This window comes from Ruditapes philippinarum, unplaced genomic scaffold, assembly GCF_026571515.1.
Source record: "Ruditapes philippinarum isolate M1 unplaced genomic scaffold, ASM2657151v2 ctg2579_1_1_1_1, whole genome shotgun sequence".
NCBI lineage: Eukaryota > Metazoa > Mollusca > Bivalvia > Venerida > Veneridae > Ruditapes > Ruditapes philippinarum.
In genome coordinates, this window is record NW_026864250.1 from 35,989 (window position 1) to 51,032 (window position 15,044).

The window sequence follows — 15,044 nt, forward strand, 5'->3', positions numbered from 1 at the left end:
GTAAAGTAGCTTTAAACATGCTTGAATTAACTCAACACTTCAACATACTGAGGACCTCAGGCCGTGTAAACATTATACATGGTTGTGTTTATTGTAACAAAATGAAACATGATGTGGTGTTGTGAAGCGTTCTGTATCCGTGGCAGAGATATGTGATATAAAAATTAGTTTCGTGAAAGTACAAGGATGCATATCGACGTCTGTTATTTACCTGATTTAAACATGACGGAAACATACGAGGCATTAAATATTCAAATAGCGGGAGGAAAAAGTTCATACACATTGTTTATGGTAGCTACCTTATAACCACCATTGACTATAATTAATTCAGAATATTGCAAATATAATTATCAGCAAACATCAGTTATGTTTAAATTATTGATATATACACACATGTGGATAGTTGTGATAAAATACATGATGAGTGAATTCTTTTAAAATCATGTTTCAAAGTATATATGGAGAAAAATATCTTTCGATTAGAGAGTTCTTCATTCTACGGTAAGTGTTTGCTTTTTCTGAAGTTATATAAGTTAAAATTTTATTGACAATTTCGTTTAAAATGTCATATTTTTTTTTTGTATAATGAGACCTGTCCATAAACTTTTCTAGATAAAGAAAATATTTTACAAATGCATTTCAATTTTTTACCTGTAAAGGTAAGTGTTTAAGATGACCTTTGTACCACATGTCAGGAGGGTGACCAGCTTATTTCATGTGTACAACGTCAAGTGAACAATCCATAAACTATATCGTTCTATTTACATAGTTTGTTTGTATCTTGTTGTTGTTGTTTTATGTTAAGCCTTACACGAGTCGATCATTAATCAGTCATTAATTGAGTTTGTTATAAGGACATTACCAAACATGCTTCATGCTTTGGGAGGGGGGGGGGGGGGGCTAGATCTTTTAATCATTTGTTAGAAATGTTAATTTAACATAAACATTTGAAACATATGTGTTTTACTGATTTTTATATGACTCTCGGCAATCACATTTAATTTTATTTCATCAAGATATGAAATTTTATGTTACACACAAATGTTGGTACAATATCATAAAAATAATCATATTTATTAAATAGGATTGTATTGTATTATGTCACAGGTTAGCGATCTAACATATCTCTTGTTTTTGTCTTTTAAAATAATTGCGGCTTTTTTAATAATCTTTTTGTTTGTATTCAATCACTCCCCTAAATATTTCTACAGTATCCAAAATGAAATAAACCTCCAGTCATGTAGACAATTACATGCTCTTTTGGTATTAGTGATCTAAATGTAATGTGTATCTAAATGTGTATTTACTTTAATAGCCTGCCTCTGGCCGATTTTACTGTCAGTGTTTCTCAAAGTACATTTTGTGGCTCGCAATCTAAATGTTTCTCTTGTCAATGTGTTCTAAATAATGAAAGGGGTCAGTAAAATCGAAACACAAACGTTCAGTTTAAGGAAAGGTAAATAAAAACTGATAATATAGAAAAAAATATATAGAACAAACCTCAACATCAAGATATCTAATTTTTGTATAAGGAATTAAACCTTTCATAAATCAACAAAATAATTTAGATTGTTACTTGGTTAATTTGGTTAATAAAAGTTGATGAAATATGTCTTTAAATATTGGGGCCATGAAATCAATAGCGATAACCATGGCAGATCTAGGCTTCTTAATTCACTAATCTTGTGTCGTTGTTTTAATTAAAACATTAAAACACACAGCGCACGTGTTTCAAACTGAATTATCAGTTTATCAAAGAAAACAAGATTTCCGTGTGTTTATTTATTTATCTATTTCATTTTGTTTTAAATAAAGTAAACTGAGATCGGTGAATATGTTGTCAGAAAAAAAGTGTAAACGAGAAAACAAACTTATTTAAAAGGAGTCCGCTTAAGTTTCATGACGTGACTGGACCAGAGATGATTTTTCGAGATTAATGTTGCATTTTGTGATGGTCTAGACCTATAATTTCTGTTCAAAATTTCAGGTCATTCACTCAATCAGTTTTTCCGGAATAATATTTTTTTATTGTGAAAAATAATCCAAAATTTTAAAGCGTTGCATATCTTTCTCTCAAATATGACTAAAAATTGCAATTTTTTTAGAAATTTTGACCCGAGTGAATTTCCTAACTTCCAAATAAACTCAAATAACTGTCAATATTTTAAACTTTATAAATTAAAAATCAATAATTTAACGATGCATGCAACTTCATAAAATAAAATATCCGTGCGTGAAGAGTAATAAAACCGATTTGATCACTATCTATCTATTATTCTAACACTTTCGGAAATATTTCTATATAAACAAAGAAGGCCCGAAGCGTGCATTATTCCACAGGCGGCAGTATCAGTGTTTGGACACCCCACCCCTATCTCCCCCTGGACCCCTACTACAACCCTGAAAAAAATTAAACACTCTAAGGCTTACTATAAGGTACCAAATACAAAACCACCGATGAAATTATATAAAAAAAAAAATTTTCCACTATCAAAATTATAGTTATAGAAAGGTGTAAAGCTTACTATATGTCCATTTGCCAAACAATTTGGAACACGGGAAATCGTCGTTTCGGCGACTGAGGCGCATTCCGGCGGGATTTCGCTGCATCATTCATTTACATCAATAAAAAGAACTTGAATTCCACAGCTTACTTAATTCAAGTCCAATGAATATCAATATTCTATCGATTTTTTCTATTTCACGGTAATTTTTGACTTGTCGTTGCCATTTTGGATTCTGATACCTGTGTGTTATACGCGATCTGATTGGACGTCAAATTTGGCTCGTCCAATCAGATCGCGTATTTCAACCCAGGTATCAGACTGCAAAATGGCTACGACAATTCAAAAAATACCGTGAAACAGAAAAAATCGGAATGATAGTGATATTCGTTGGACTTGAATTACATAAACTGAGGAATTCTAGTTCTTTTTATTAATGTTAATGAATGATGCAGCGAAATCCCGCCGGAATGCGCCTCAGTCGCCGAAACGACGATTTCCCGTGTTCCACATTGTTTGGCAAATGGACATATAGTAGGCTTTACACCTTTCTATAACTATAATTTTGATAGTGGAAATTTTTTTTTATATATATAATTTCATCGGTGGTTTTGTATTTGGTACCTTATAGTAAGCCTAAGAGTGTTGAATTTTTTTTCAGGGTTGTAGTAGGGGTCCAGGGGCAGATAGGGGTGGGGTGTCCAAACACTGATACTGCCGCCTGTGCATTATTCTACAACAATGCACTCGCCGTTCTTATTATCTCCCTGTGTATTTGCACATTGAGGGCGCCATTTTGTTTGAAAACTCTGATAAATAAAAACAATTTTTGTCGAATTTTCTTGTGAAAACTTCTAGAATGAAAGAAAATGGTCTAACTAAGAAAATGAATCCGAACACCAATATCTTTTATTTAGTCGTTAACGCTGTACAGACGTTTAAAGTGTTGTTTACGTGACGTCACAATGTAGCGCCAAACAGCACGTGCAAAACAATCAAATCAAGTACGCTATTTTAATGTCGCAAAAAGTTAAGTTTTACATTTATTTCACTTTTAATAATTTGTATTTCGCTTGGAAAATTATAGACTGAAATAAAATAAACAAACAAGGTTTTATTAACGTTTTCAAAATTCGTTATTCTACACACGGTAGATTTAACGACAGTTTTTTTAACCCATTGGAACAGCCTTTAAAGAACGTTTCTATTGGAAACTCAAACTCCTCACAGTGATTACCTCCCTTGGCAGAATTGTAATCACTGCCTTCAAAGACGTCACATGATGATGAAAGTCACATGACGTAACGTCGAAATTCAAATGTAAATATCGACCGTTACAAAGAAAATCTAACGTTATTTTTCTCTTTCTGTTTTATTTTTTACTTTTAGTGCCTACGTTCCATATAGTTTATTAAAAAATTGTCGAAAGTATACAAAATAACGAAAAATAAATTCAAAAGCTAAAAAATATAAAATATCAAAATATCGTCTCGGTAGAAAATAATCTCATAATTTTTAAAATTATTTCTAAATATTCATATTATTTATTTATTTATTCATAAACATTGTTAAATAAATGAGAGAAAACTTATCTGATAGATAAAAGCAGTAGATAAAACAATTTTTGAAAAAATATAGTATATCAGAAATTCTGATATATCGGGACCTTGGTGGCAGAGATCTACGCCGAAGAATTAAGGGGAGATCACTGTGTGGAGATTGTTGGAAACTCTGAGGAGAAAAAAAATTTAATCACCAAACATAAAGTCCAACTTTATAATAATAATTATAATTTTCTTAACGTGTTAGAATTGAAACAGATATTAATTCTTCGTGCATTATTGTATAATAATGCACGTTTTTCGTTCAAATGCTTTGTAATTAATCACTCAGGCCTATCGTGATTATATAATTACTACGCATTTGAACTCAAACCGTGCATTATTCTACAACAATGCACTCATAATTGATATCTATTTCCTAAATTTATTCATCTAAAAGCGTTAGGATAAAATATAAATGAAGGATATTAACAACAACTCGTATGAGAGTCGATAACTGTTGGTAAATGTTTTATTTTTTTTATTTATACAATAATATTTTCTACATTCTATAAACAAACTAAAACTCGGAAATTTTACTTATCATAATCCTTCAGGAAATATACTGTAGTAGGCATACAATTATTAAGTTCTTCAAGTCAGTTTTAACATGTGTCTTGGTGCACTGACAAAGTAAATACGTGTTAAATAACAACACGAGAAGCAAACGACATATTCACCGCGACCCCTCAAGCGAGCCCCTCTGTAGAGTAATAGCCTCTACAACAATGTTCAGTTTCAGTTTACACCGCGACCCCTCCAGCGAGCCCCTCTGTCTACAACTTCTCTCCAAAGTTAGATTTCACACTTCTGAAGCAAGAACAAAACGCTTTCTTTTATTTGGGGACAATACGTCGCTTTTCATGGACTGGCATAAAAGTGTCGCATTGAACATCGCATGAAAACTATCGTATGAACGTATCTGGGAATGTTTTAAAAAAAATTCACAATTTTCATGTTTAAATGATTCTTTTTAAGCCGGTGCCAGGTGCGTGGGCGGTAGTTTGCATAAGACAGTACAGTCCATGAACAGGCACAGCCAAACGGAACCTGCAACATTTTCAATTTTGTTGTTTGAACTTTCTTTATGTTTTTTTTCTCTTCTTTATCTCCCAAATTGTGTTTATCATGGATACTTTACTGTATCTGTATTCATTACACTTTGCATGTAAAGGCCAGTCAAAAGCAGTTTAAAGCAGTATGCCTCCAGATTAATGATATTTTTTTTGAAATTTTTGAAAATGTATTTAAAAGGTAACCAAAAGGAAGCAATTAACACGTTATCAATGGCATATGCAACCCAAGTTAATTACCAAAATGAGGTTAAAATATGCAAAAATAACCATTACTGCGTTAGTAACGCAGTAGAAATATTGTTATAAAAACTGAAGAAAAAAAAAACAGTCATTAATAGCACAAAACATGTAAACTATTACTGAATATTGACTCTATTTACTTTTTCTAAAATATTAGTACATATCTTCTCCACTTTGATTTTATTGACATACTTTGGCTTATCTGGAGGAACGCTGCTTCCTTTGACCTTTACTAATCTATTTGTATCAACTAAATAGAACAACAACAAAACCAAAATTCTGAATATATAGTATATATTGTATAGAGCACTTGGGTAAAGATGATACAATCCATTACAATTCAACAAACATATATATAAACATATACCAGTATACTAGTAAATCTATTAATAAATGCATCCATCACTTTCATAAATGATACAGTATCAATTCAAACAACTAATACCAATATATATATATAAAACCGTAAACATGTAAGCATTCGTATTGTTACTAGTAAACATATTTTCCCCGAACTTTTGTTAATCAACAAGTTAAATCCATGTGAAAAATTACTGCGACTGTAAAGTATCGATACCCAAAGCTGAATGACTTTCAATTACAATTCATAATGCACAGTAACTCGTGCATACGTAGTTAAACAAAACAACTTCTGATTGGTACATTCAAAAGATCTATCCAATCCAAAGGAAATTATTTACCGCCTAATTCGCTTCACTTAACCGGCGGAAAATATATTTTTAGATGAGAATGTTTATTATGTTAATGACGAGATATCCCGGAATAATATATCCTGATTGAGAGGAAATATAGGACCAATGATTTAACATTAATGACATTGAGCGACAAAGAACAGAACACAGGAACAGTGCATATTAATTTATTACTATTATACTATGAATTTATACAAAAAAACAGTTATACATATCAGTTAATTAGTGATAGTACATTGTTACACAGTCATGTAAAATTAACGTTCTATACGTACGGCCACCTATTAAAGAAATGCTATATTGAGATGGAACAGAAAATGTGCACTATAATAATAATAATAATAATAATAATAAGTAAAATGTTGAAAAAGCTTATTACTCAGGAATACACACATATAGTCTGATTTTGGTATTATGTTAGAGTAGAATTCATTGAAAAAGAGTAATTTTGAAGTCATTAGTAATATCATTGCATTAAAATACACATAAATTACACCATCACTCCCCGCCCCTACCAATTTTGCACTTCATCATGACTCATTACTTGTTACGATTTAAATATTTGCATAGAAATTAGTACCAACATACAAATATTATGTGTATGTATGAACTATGCATATTTTTTATTACATGTGACAAACATTCATTTGTGATTTTGTCCTTTTCTTTTTTGTGATGAAACAAATGAAAAACGTTATTTATTTTGTAAATATTTCTATAAGTTTAATAACGTGCGAAATTGAAACTCTGAGGCAATTCTTATATTCTTATTCTATCGTATAAATTAGTCAGTTATTATACATGTATACGAGTTTAGTGTGCGCAGAAAATTCACTGCAATAAAGTAAAAACTCACTGTTCATAGTATTGGAAAACACGCGACAGTACAACCCTAGGCAGATCATAGATAATATTGTGTTGAAGGGACAATGTTGTAATTTAAGATCAATAGGCTGAATGTTATGTGAACAGCGTTTTTGCAGTGATTTTCTCCTTTAAGGCTAACTATACATAAAGGAATAATGTAAGGTAATTTATGTTTTGTTTTGTACTTAGAATTTGATTTAGGGTAAAGAACAAATTGATATGGTTTCTTGACAGTACTGATGTAAAAATTAAAAAAAAATATGCATGGTTAAAGTGAAATTATGCCCATCCAAGGGTATATAGTGAGTGAACGGGTGAAGATCAAATAAGTTTTTATTTTACCATAATTCCTTTTAATTTAATAATTAAGTTCGCGTAAACAATAAAAAACGCACAGATTCAAACAAAATTTCTATAAATATACGTTAGAATTAAACTATAACGCTTAGCTTCTAAAAAGAGTGGGGCAGTCTTTTTATATTTAAGGCAAATTTATAATTTATCCTAAACATTTTCCAATATCAACTGTTGTTAAAACACCATTGTGACAGTCAATCCTTTGAAATATAAAAGTCAATTTAGCTCAACTTCAATATGAAAATGTGAGCATAATGTCAATAAATTAAAGTGTAATTATCTTATTATTATGAAGACATGTTAGCGAGAGTACATCACACTTCATTTTAAGGCCTTTAATTTCATTTTAGAAACAGATAACGAGATATCATGTCTTTTATAACTATTTCATGTTTTGTCGTTGAATACATACAAATCGTCTAGGCATGATAATTAACATATTCATGCATTTTACATGTGTAATATAATCAGTAATTCTCTTTGAAAAGAAACAACGCAAAATAATGTTGCCGATAAGTTAACACATTTTCGGCTAAAATAATTTTGTGTACATTATCTAATCAATATAATACAATATAAATGATTTAATAACTGCACAAAACGTATAAGGGAAGATAAATCTGTATCGATCATTTTCCAGTAAGTGACAGTTATCGCATTATAAGAGATATTTTATATACAAGTATTTATATTTTTACATCAACTTCAGAATTAATTCAGGAAGCTACATATAAAGTTACGAGACGTTTTTGAATCTACAAATTTCTGTTTTCAACATACGGAATTCACGATTTCAACTTCATGAATTCACGATTTCAACTTCACTAATTCAACTTTGCAAATTCACGATTCGAACTTCATGATTTCAGCGTCGTGAAGTCACGATTTCAACTTCACGAATTCGGGAATTTTGTATGTTGAAATCGTAAATCCACGAAGTTGGCATTGTGAATTCGTGAAGATTATCCCGATAATTCAAGAAGGTTGAACTGTTTTCGTACATAATATACCGTATTTTATTACGTAATGTTCCGTTTATAATAAATAAAATAAATCAGAGAAACATATCTGCAAAGACCTTCCAATGAAAATAACATACATGTATAATTTTGAGTGTCAAGGACATGCTAATCCGTTTCTATGACTGGAGCATGTGTCACCGTCACGCATAAAATTAAAGAAATGCAACAGATTTTTATTTCATTATAACACGGATCGTCGTTGCCATTGGTTACCATATTTTCACTTGATGGTGATTGACGAAATTAACTGATTGAAATGAAATAAAAAACAATACATGTCTATGGAATTTCTAGCTGAACAAGGAAATGCATTTGAACAGGATTCATGGAAATAGTTTACGTGACCCTCCCGTGGTATTGTATAGTAATGGAAAAGGTTTTAATTGATTAACGGCATATAATGCATTACTGCACATTATCATAAAAACACACTTATAATAAGTGATACTTCGTCTGAATAGACAAACTACAGGTCACATCTGGGTGCCCTCAAAATATTACATATGATAAATATGTTTCTTCTTTACTTATGTCACAAGTCAATTAAAAAAACTTCATTCAGGATAACATTAAACACGTATCATGCAATCACCTGATCAAACACTATTGAATTTATAATTGAGCCGTGTCACGACAAAACCAACATAATGGGTTTGCGACCAGCATGGATCCAGACCAGCCTGCGCATCCGCGCAGTCTGATCAGGATCCATGCTGTTCGCTATCAGTTTCTCTACTTGTCATAGAGTGGATAAGCGAACAGCATAGATCCTGATCAGACTGCACGGATGCTGGTCGCAAACGTACTATGCTGGTTTTGTCGTAACGCGGCTCATATTATTTCTATTGAACTAATCAAATCTGTTGATGTCTTTGGCATACATGCTTAAGCAACAACAACAAGTTACAACAACATCAACAAAGAACACAACAATAATGTACAGTTTATAGATATGTGGCTCATTTAGAATGTACTGGATACGCACATTGACCTCATCGCTCCTGACACACGATCTCCAATCTCAAATGAATATCAATCTTACTTTTTTTGGAATTGCATAGTTTTCTTTTGAACACAAGTTTTTACCTTTCTATATGGCAAATCTCGCCATGAATAAGAAAATACATTAGAAAGCGCAAAAGAGCATACGATTAATCTAAAAAGTCAAACAATACACATCATTGGGTTTTTATAAACAGTTAAGAAACAAAACAACATAACTTATTAGAAATGCAGGCACCATTCACACAAGCAAACTTGTTGAAAGGTAAAAATCAAACAACCTGACAGCATCAGATTATTGGAAAACATGAAACAATTCATCAAACCAAATACACAAAATAGCAACATACCAACTATCACTGACAACGACAAAATATACACAACAAACATAGACAAAGCCAATGCCTTTAATAACTTTTTTTCAATCACAAACTGAACTTGCTGATAACAACAAACAACTTCCAGAAATTAAGCAAACTGTTCATAATCACTTAGAAAACATAAATATAACACCACTAGAAGTCTCACCAATACTTAAATCACAAAGCGTAGAAAAGCGGTAGGTCCAGATCTCATAAACAATAAAATTCTAAAAGTATTCTCACAAGAACTTGCTGAACCACTTTGCTGCCTATTTAATCATTCTTTACAGTCTGGTAAAGTCCCTTCACAGTGGAAATTAGCCCATGTATGTGCTGTGCATAAAAAAGGAGATCCTCAAAATATTTCTAATTATAGACTAATCTCACTTCTTATCACCCTGAATAAAGTAATGGAAAAAACAGGTATCTGGTAAACTTCTTGAATGGTTCAAAGACTATTTATCTGATCGACAACAACGAGTCTACTTCAGACTAACTTAATATCAACGCTGGTGTTCCTCAAGGCTCAATATTGTTTATTGTCTATATCAATGACATTGTCTTGGACATACAATCAATCATTAGACTGTTTGCTGATGACACATCTCTCTATCTTATCGTTGAAACCCCTATCACCGCTGCTGAAATCATGACCTCAGACATTAACAAAATAAGTAATTGGACACATACTTGGCTTGTCAAGTTCAATCCGAGCAAAACAGAATCAATTCTTATAACTAAAAAACATCGATGACATAATCATCCACCACTTTTTATGAATGATATTCAAATCTTTTAAGTAGAATCCCATAAACATCTTGGAGTTACGTTATCCAAAAACGGGTCCTGGTGTGAACACATTTCTAATATTACACAAAGTACTCCGCGTATAAGTGTTGTTGTTTTTGTTTGTTTGACATTTACCTCAATATGACATGTGTTATTCATGTTTGACCTTGACCCCAAACTGATATTGACAATGATGGGTAAGGCTTCATATTTAACTTAATTTATCACAACTTAGTTATAAATTATAATGGGCAGATTTGATTCATACTGGGACGAAACAGCATTTATGAGAAGACCAACATGTAGAATAATTGAAATATGATCTTGATTTGCAAATGTCCTTGACCGTCAATGACAAATATGAAACTTTCGCTATTTTTGTACAAGAAATTGATGTTTACTTAGGACATTGTTTCATACAATACACTAACTCCGATATTTATTATTTAGAAATAAAAGAACATAAATTAAAAGGTCGATTATTGTCTTTTGAAAGTAACAACTTGTTGATATTAACACCAGTCTTTGCTTGACATTAGTTTAAATATAAAGTAAAATATAGGTAAATATACACAAGTGTAGTCAGCATCATGTAACAGATGCACTGATATACGATATGTTTTACTATTTGTTTGGGTCGTCAGACCAAACGAATAATGGTAGCAAAATTTCAGACCCTGATGTTCTTATTTGCAAATACCGAAAGTAGTCCAAAGTAGTACTTCCCTGTATATGTACATTAACGCCGAAAAATTGAAGGGAAGATTGTCAAATGACAGGCGCATTTATTTTCATAAAGAAAAAATAGTTCCCGATAGGTCGAAGATGTCTAATATTGTGTTATTCTTAAAGATATACATGTACTTATATTAAGCTCCATAATTATTTATATCAGTGTTAAACAACAGGTTTACCGTGAACAAAATATATCGAAATTAATAAGGGTTACAAACCCTAATTTAGAATGATATAGTTTTCTTTAGGCTGTTATCATATAACTTCACCGCGGTCGAGGGGTTTACACGCTCGCTTTGGAAGCGAGAGGTCTGAAGTTCAAATCCCATTTAAGGCAACTTGTCTATTTTTTTTAATTGTTGAAGCCAAATAAACATTGAATTGAATATCAGTGTTGCAATTAGTCTTATAGTCAATTTACTACAGTTATAACAGCGGAAACAGCATTGGTGACACTATACAAACAAATTGGTGTATAATCTCACAACCTTCACCTTTCTGAGACCAAAACCAATTTAGCGACTTCTGTGCTTTGATTGTTTACTCGATCAGTATCGATTGTTATCTCGGTGGAGGGCACTGCTCAAATAGTGTTATTCATGTTTATATTCTTTTGATGATAAATGCCACTGGAATTTTACGATATTGAGTTATGTTTGTTGAGCTATAGGAAACGTCACTTTGTCGATAGTCAGCATATTTTGGGTTGTCATTTATTTCAGTACAGACAATATTCAATCTATATATTATGGTGTTCGCGTTGTATCATAATCATACCTGAAAATTATCTATTAATTGTTATACGTGCTTATTGTATGAATTATTGTTTATTATTACTGAAATAGACCAAGTCGTAGCAACTGCAATCATAACGTTGTATTATTTCGTTTTATTCTGTCTAATTAATCTAAATCTAATTAATCTAATAAGTCTAATAAATCAATGACTTTTGTTAAAGCAAGGCGAGGGTTTGAGTTCCCGATACCTAGATTTGTAACGAACGACATCACTGCTGTGCTTATTGTAATATTTCTAATTCTTTTCTTTTAGTCAATGAAGCAGGTGTGGCTGCAAGACGAGATATGATTGGTTTCTGTCATCACGTGTCTCTTCGATTCAGAATACTTTGTCTTTTGTTTACCGTAGTGTCTTTCTACAGTATCACGTGGCTGTTTAATTTCCGGGTGGTATCTTACCACAGTATCTCGAGAACAACTGTTGATTCCGTTGACGAAACATTAAGGTTAGCAATGAACCATACATCAAAAAATACAAACAGAAGCACATCTGAAAGTTTTTCATCAATCGCTACCAAAGGCAAAGAGAACGCCTCTCTTCCTGCAGTCGTATCTGTAAAAAGAAAAGCGAAAGAAAATAAAAGAACAAAGTATTTAGGTGACCTATTTGAAAAGGAATTGAGAAATAATTTAAATAAGGATGATATTGTGAACAAGTCTACAAGTGTTCTTTCGTTTACTACTAAAACAAATAAGGAGCAAAGGGTATATGGACCTAAGAAAATGAACATCAACTTCAAAGAATTAAATATAACTAGACAATATAGACTTATAACAAATAAACCCAATGTGCAAGTTGCTAAGCAAGATGTAATGCTAAAACCGGATACAGTATCAGCTGTATCAAAAAACCAGTCTAACTTAATACAGCTTTCACTAGAGTATAAACCAAATATAGAGACCGGTTCTCCTGAGTTGCTTCATGTAATATCACCACACCAAAAGAAGAATGTACAAGCCAGTGCCATGCATTTTGATCCCCAAGCCGAGCGATTAAATAGTTCTTTTGTAGATAAAAGTAAAAACTTTATAATTCACCATCCATTGTTATTGAAGGAAAGCAATAATAAATTTGTATTAAATGGTACAAAGGGGGAAACGATAGACACAGAAAGTCGTGGTTTTAATGATACCACAAGAGTTCACTTAGGTACAGCAGATGATAACAATTCTTCAATGATAAGTGATTCTGATCAACCGTTTGAACAGAAGACGTTCGTATCATGCCAATACCCTCTTAATGCATCCAACAAAACTAAGGTAGGAATTCTAATTCCCTCCTCGACAAGGAAGATTGTATCCCCTTTGTTACAAAATTTGACGCTTGTAAAACTAAGTATACCGTCTATCTATAAAACATTGGAAGAAAAATACGTATATAGAATATACATTGGCATTGATGAGGGTGATTTTCTGCAAACAGTTGAAACCGAGCTGAGGAAAATGTATGATTGTGTTATACCAGTAATTGTTAAAGGAAAGAATTACGTCAAATCTGTGAACACCATAGCTGATCGTGCCTACATCGACGGAATGGATTATTTAGTCCGTACCAATGACGATACGGTATTTGTTACTGGAAACTGGACAACCATTGGTATAAACAAACTGAGAGAATACCATCCAGAAAATGTGGGCGTTGTTGGACCAACTTGTAACGAAGGGAATACGAATATTCTAACTCACGATATGGTACATCGACAGCATCTAGAAATATTTGACTTTTATTATCCCCCTTACCTAGAAAATTGGTGGACTGATGACTGGATAACACGTGTTTATCAACCCAACAAGTCCACAAAATTGACTTCATGGATAGTTAAACATATAATATTAAATACAAGATACAATGTTGATTTCGAAAGACAAAAATGGTCGGAAACATTAATCAAATATGATAGGAATAGGTTACAGAAGTATATAGGATGCAATTGTGAAAGTAGCGCGGGAAATCCATTAATATATACATCTTTGGTTTTAATCATTTTGCAGTGCTTAGTATGTCTGGCATCAAAGCTGAATTAAATGATGAGGGTTGATAATTTTAATCAGTGCCAAAAACTACGTCAAGACAAAATGATTGAACAAATGGTTATATCATTGACGAATGTTCCCTTGTGTATCTGTAAAGTTCAGTAAGTCATTTGATATGCCAGTATATTTGATATATAAAATGTTGTTAAGGCAATAATTCATTTATTCTATCTCATTCGTCCGTTATCTCAATTAGCAATATATATTTTACTTTTGTTAATTGTATTATTCATTTTTGACGTTTTTATATAAAACTATACTACTTAACATGAAGTTGAATCAAACTGAGTTTTTTCATTGATTAATGTGTGTCAACAACATTCGAAAAAATAAAAGTCAACATTATCTATATCAATTTTTGTAAGACAGTACTTATACCACCATTATGATTTAGAATTGTATAAATTATAAGAAGTTCATGTTGTTTAAATGTGTCAAAGGGTAACAGTATTATTTTTGTCTATACATTGTATTTGTCTATTCGATTGTCTCATGTCTAAATAATTATCACACATATATCATCCACTCAAAATATTTTTAAATGTCCTTATATTGCATTGTGACGATTGTTCTCTTTTGCCTAGATTCATTTATGATGTTTAGTGTTTTATACCTAAATTGCCGATAAGTTAAATTGTAATCAAATATGTTTGTTTGTTTGTTTTGGGTTTTACGTCACATCGACACAGTATAGGTCATATCGCGACGTTCCAGCTTTACTGGTGGAGGAAGACCTCAGGTGCCCTTTCGTGCATTATGTCAGGCACGAACGGGCACCTGAGTAGAACCACCGACGTTCCGTTATCTAGCTGGATAGCTTCCTCACATGAAAGAATCCAAAGTCCCTGTCGGGATTCGAACCCACAGCGGTGAGGGGCAAGTGATTTGAAGTCAACGACCTTAACCACTCGGCCACGGAAAACAAATATGTAATCTTGTGTTTAA

General features: G+C 32.1%; 1 protein-coding gene across 3 annotated transcripts; it reads left to right on the forward strand.

Annotated features, from left to right (window-relative positions):
* Nucleotides 1–354: 354 nt before the first annotated feature.
* On the forward strand, nt 355–14,417 carry LOC132724968 (uncharacterized). 3 transcript variants are annotated; one of them, XM_060709954.1, is made up of 2 exons: nt 355–501; nt 12,319–14,417. In XM_060709954.1, exons 1-2 carry the CDS (start codon nt 459–461, stop codon nt 14,088–14,090), a joined length of 1,815 nt encoding a protein of 604 aa, XP_060565937.1. In that variant the 5' UTR covers nt 355–458; the 3' UTR covers nt 14,091–14,417. The 3 variants fall into 3 exon arrangements, with proteins under 3 accessions (XP_060565937.1, XP_060565938.1, XP_060565939.1); XM_060709955.1 differs by lacking the exon at nt 355–501 and adding an exon at nt 7,021–7,163; XM_060709956.1 differs by lacking the exon at nt 355–501 and adding an exon at nt 7,068–7,158.
* Nucleotides 14,418–15,044: the final 627 nt, after the last annotated feature.

Bases quoted from the DNA above. Each gene is read 5' to 3' on its own strand.
- LOC132724968 (XM_060709954.1), top strand. From the start codon at position 459: ATGGAGAAAAATATCTTTCGATTAGAGAGTTCTTCATTCTACG. The intron at 502-12,318 runs GTAAGTGTTTGC...CTTTTCTTTTAG, and splicing joins AGAGAGTTCTTCATTCTACG to TCAATGAAGCAGGTGTGGCT.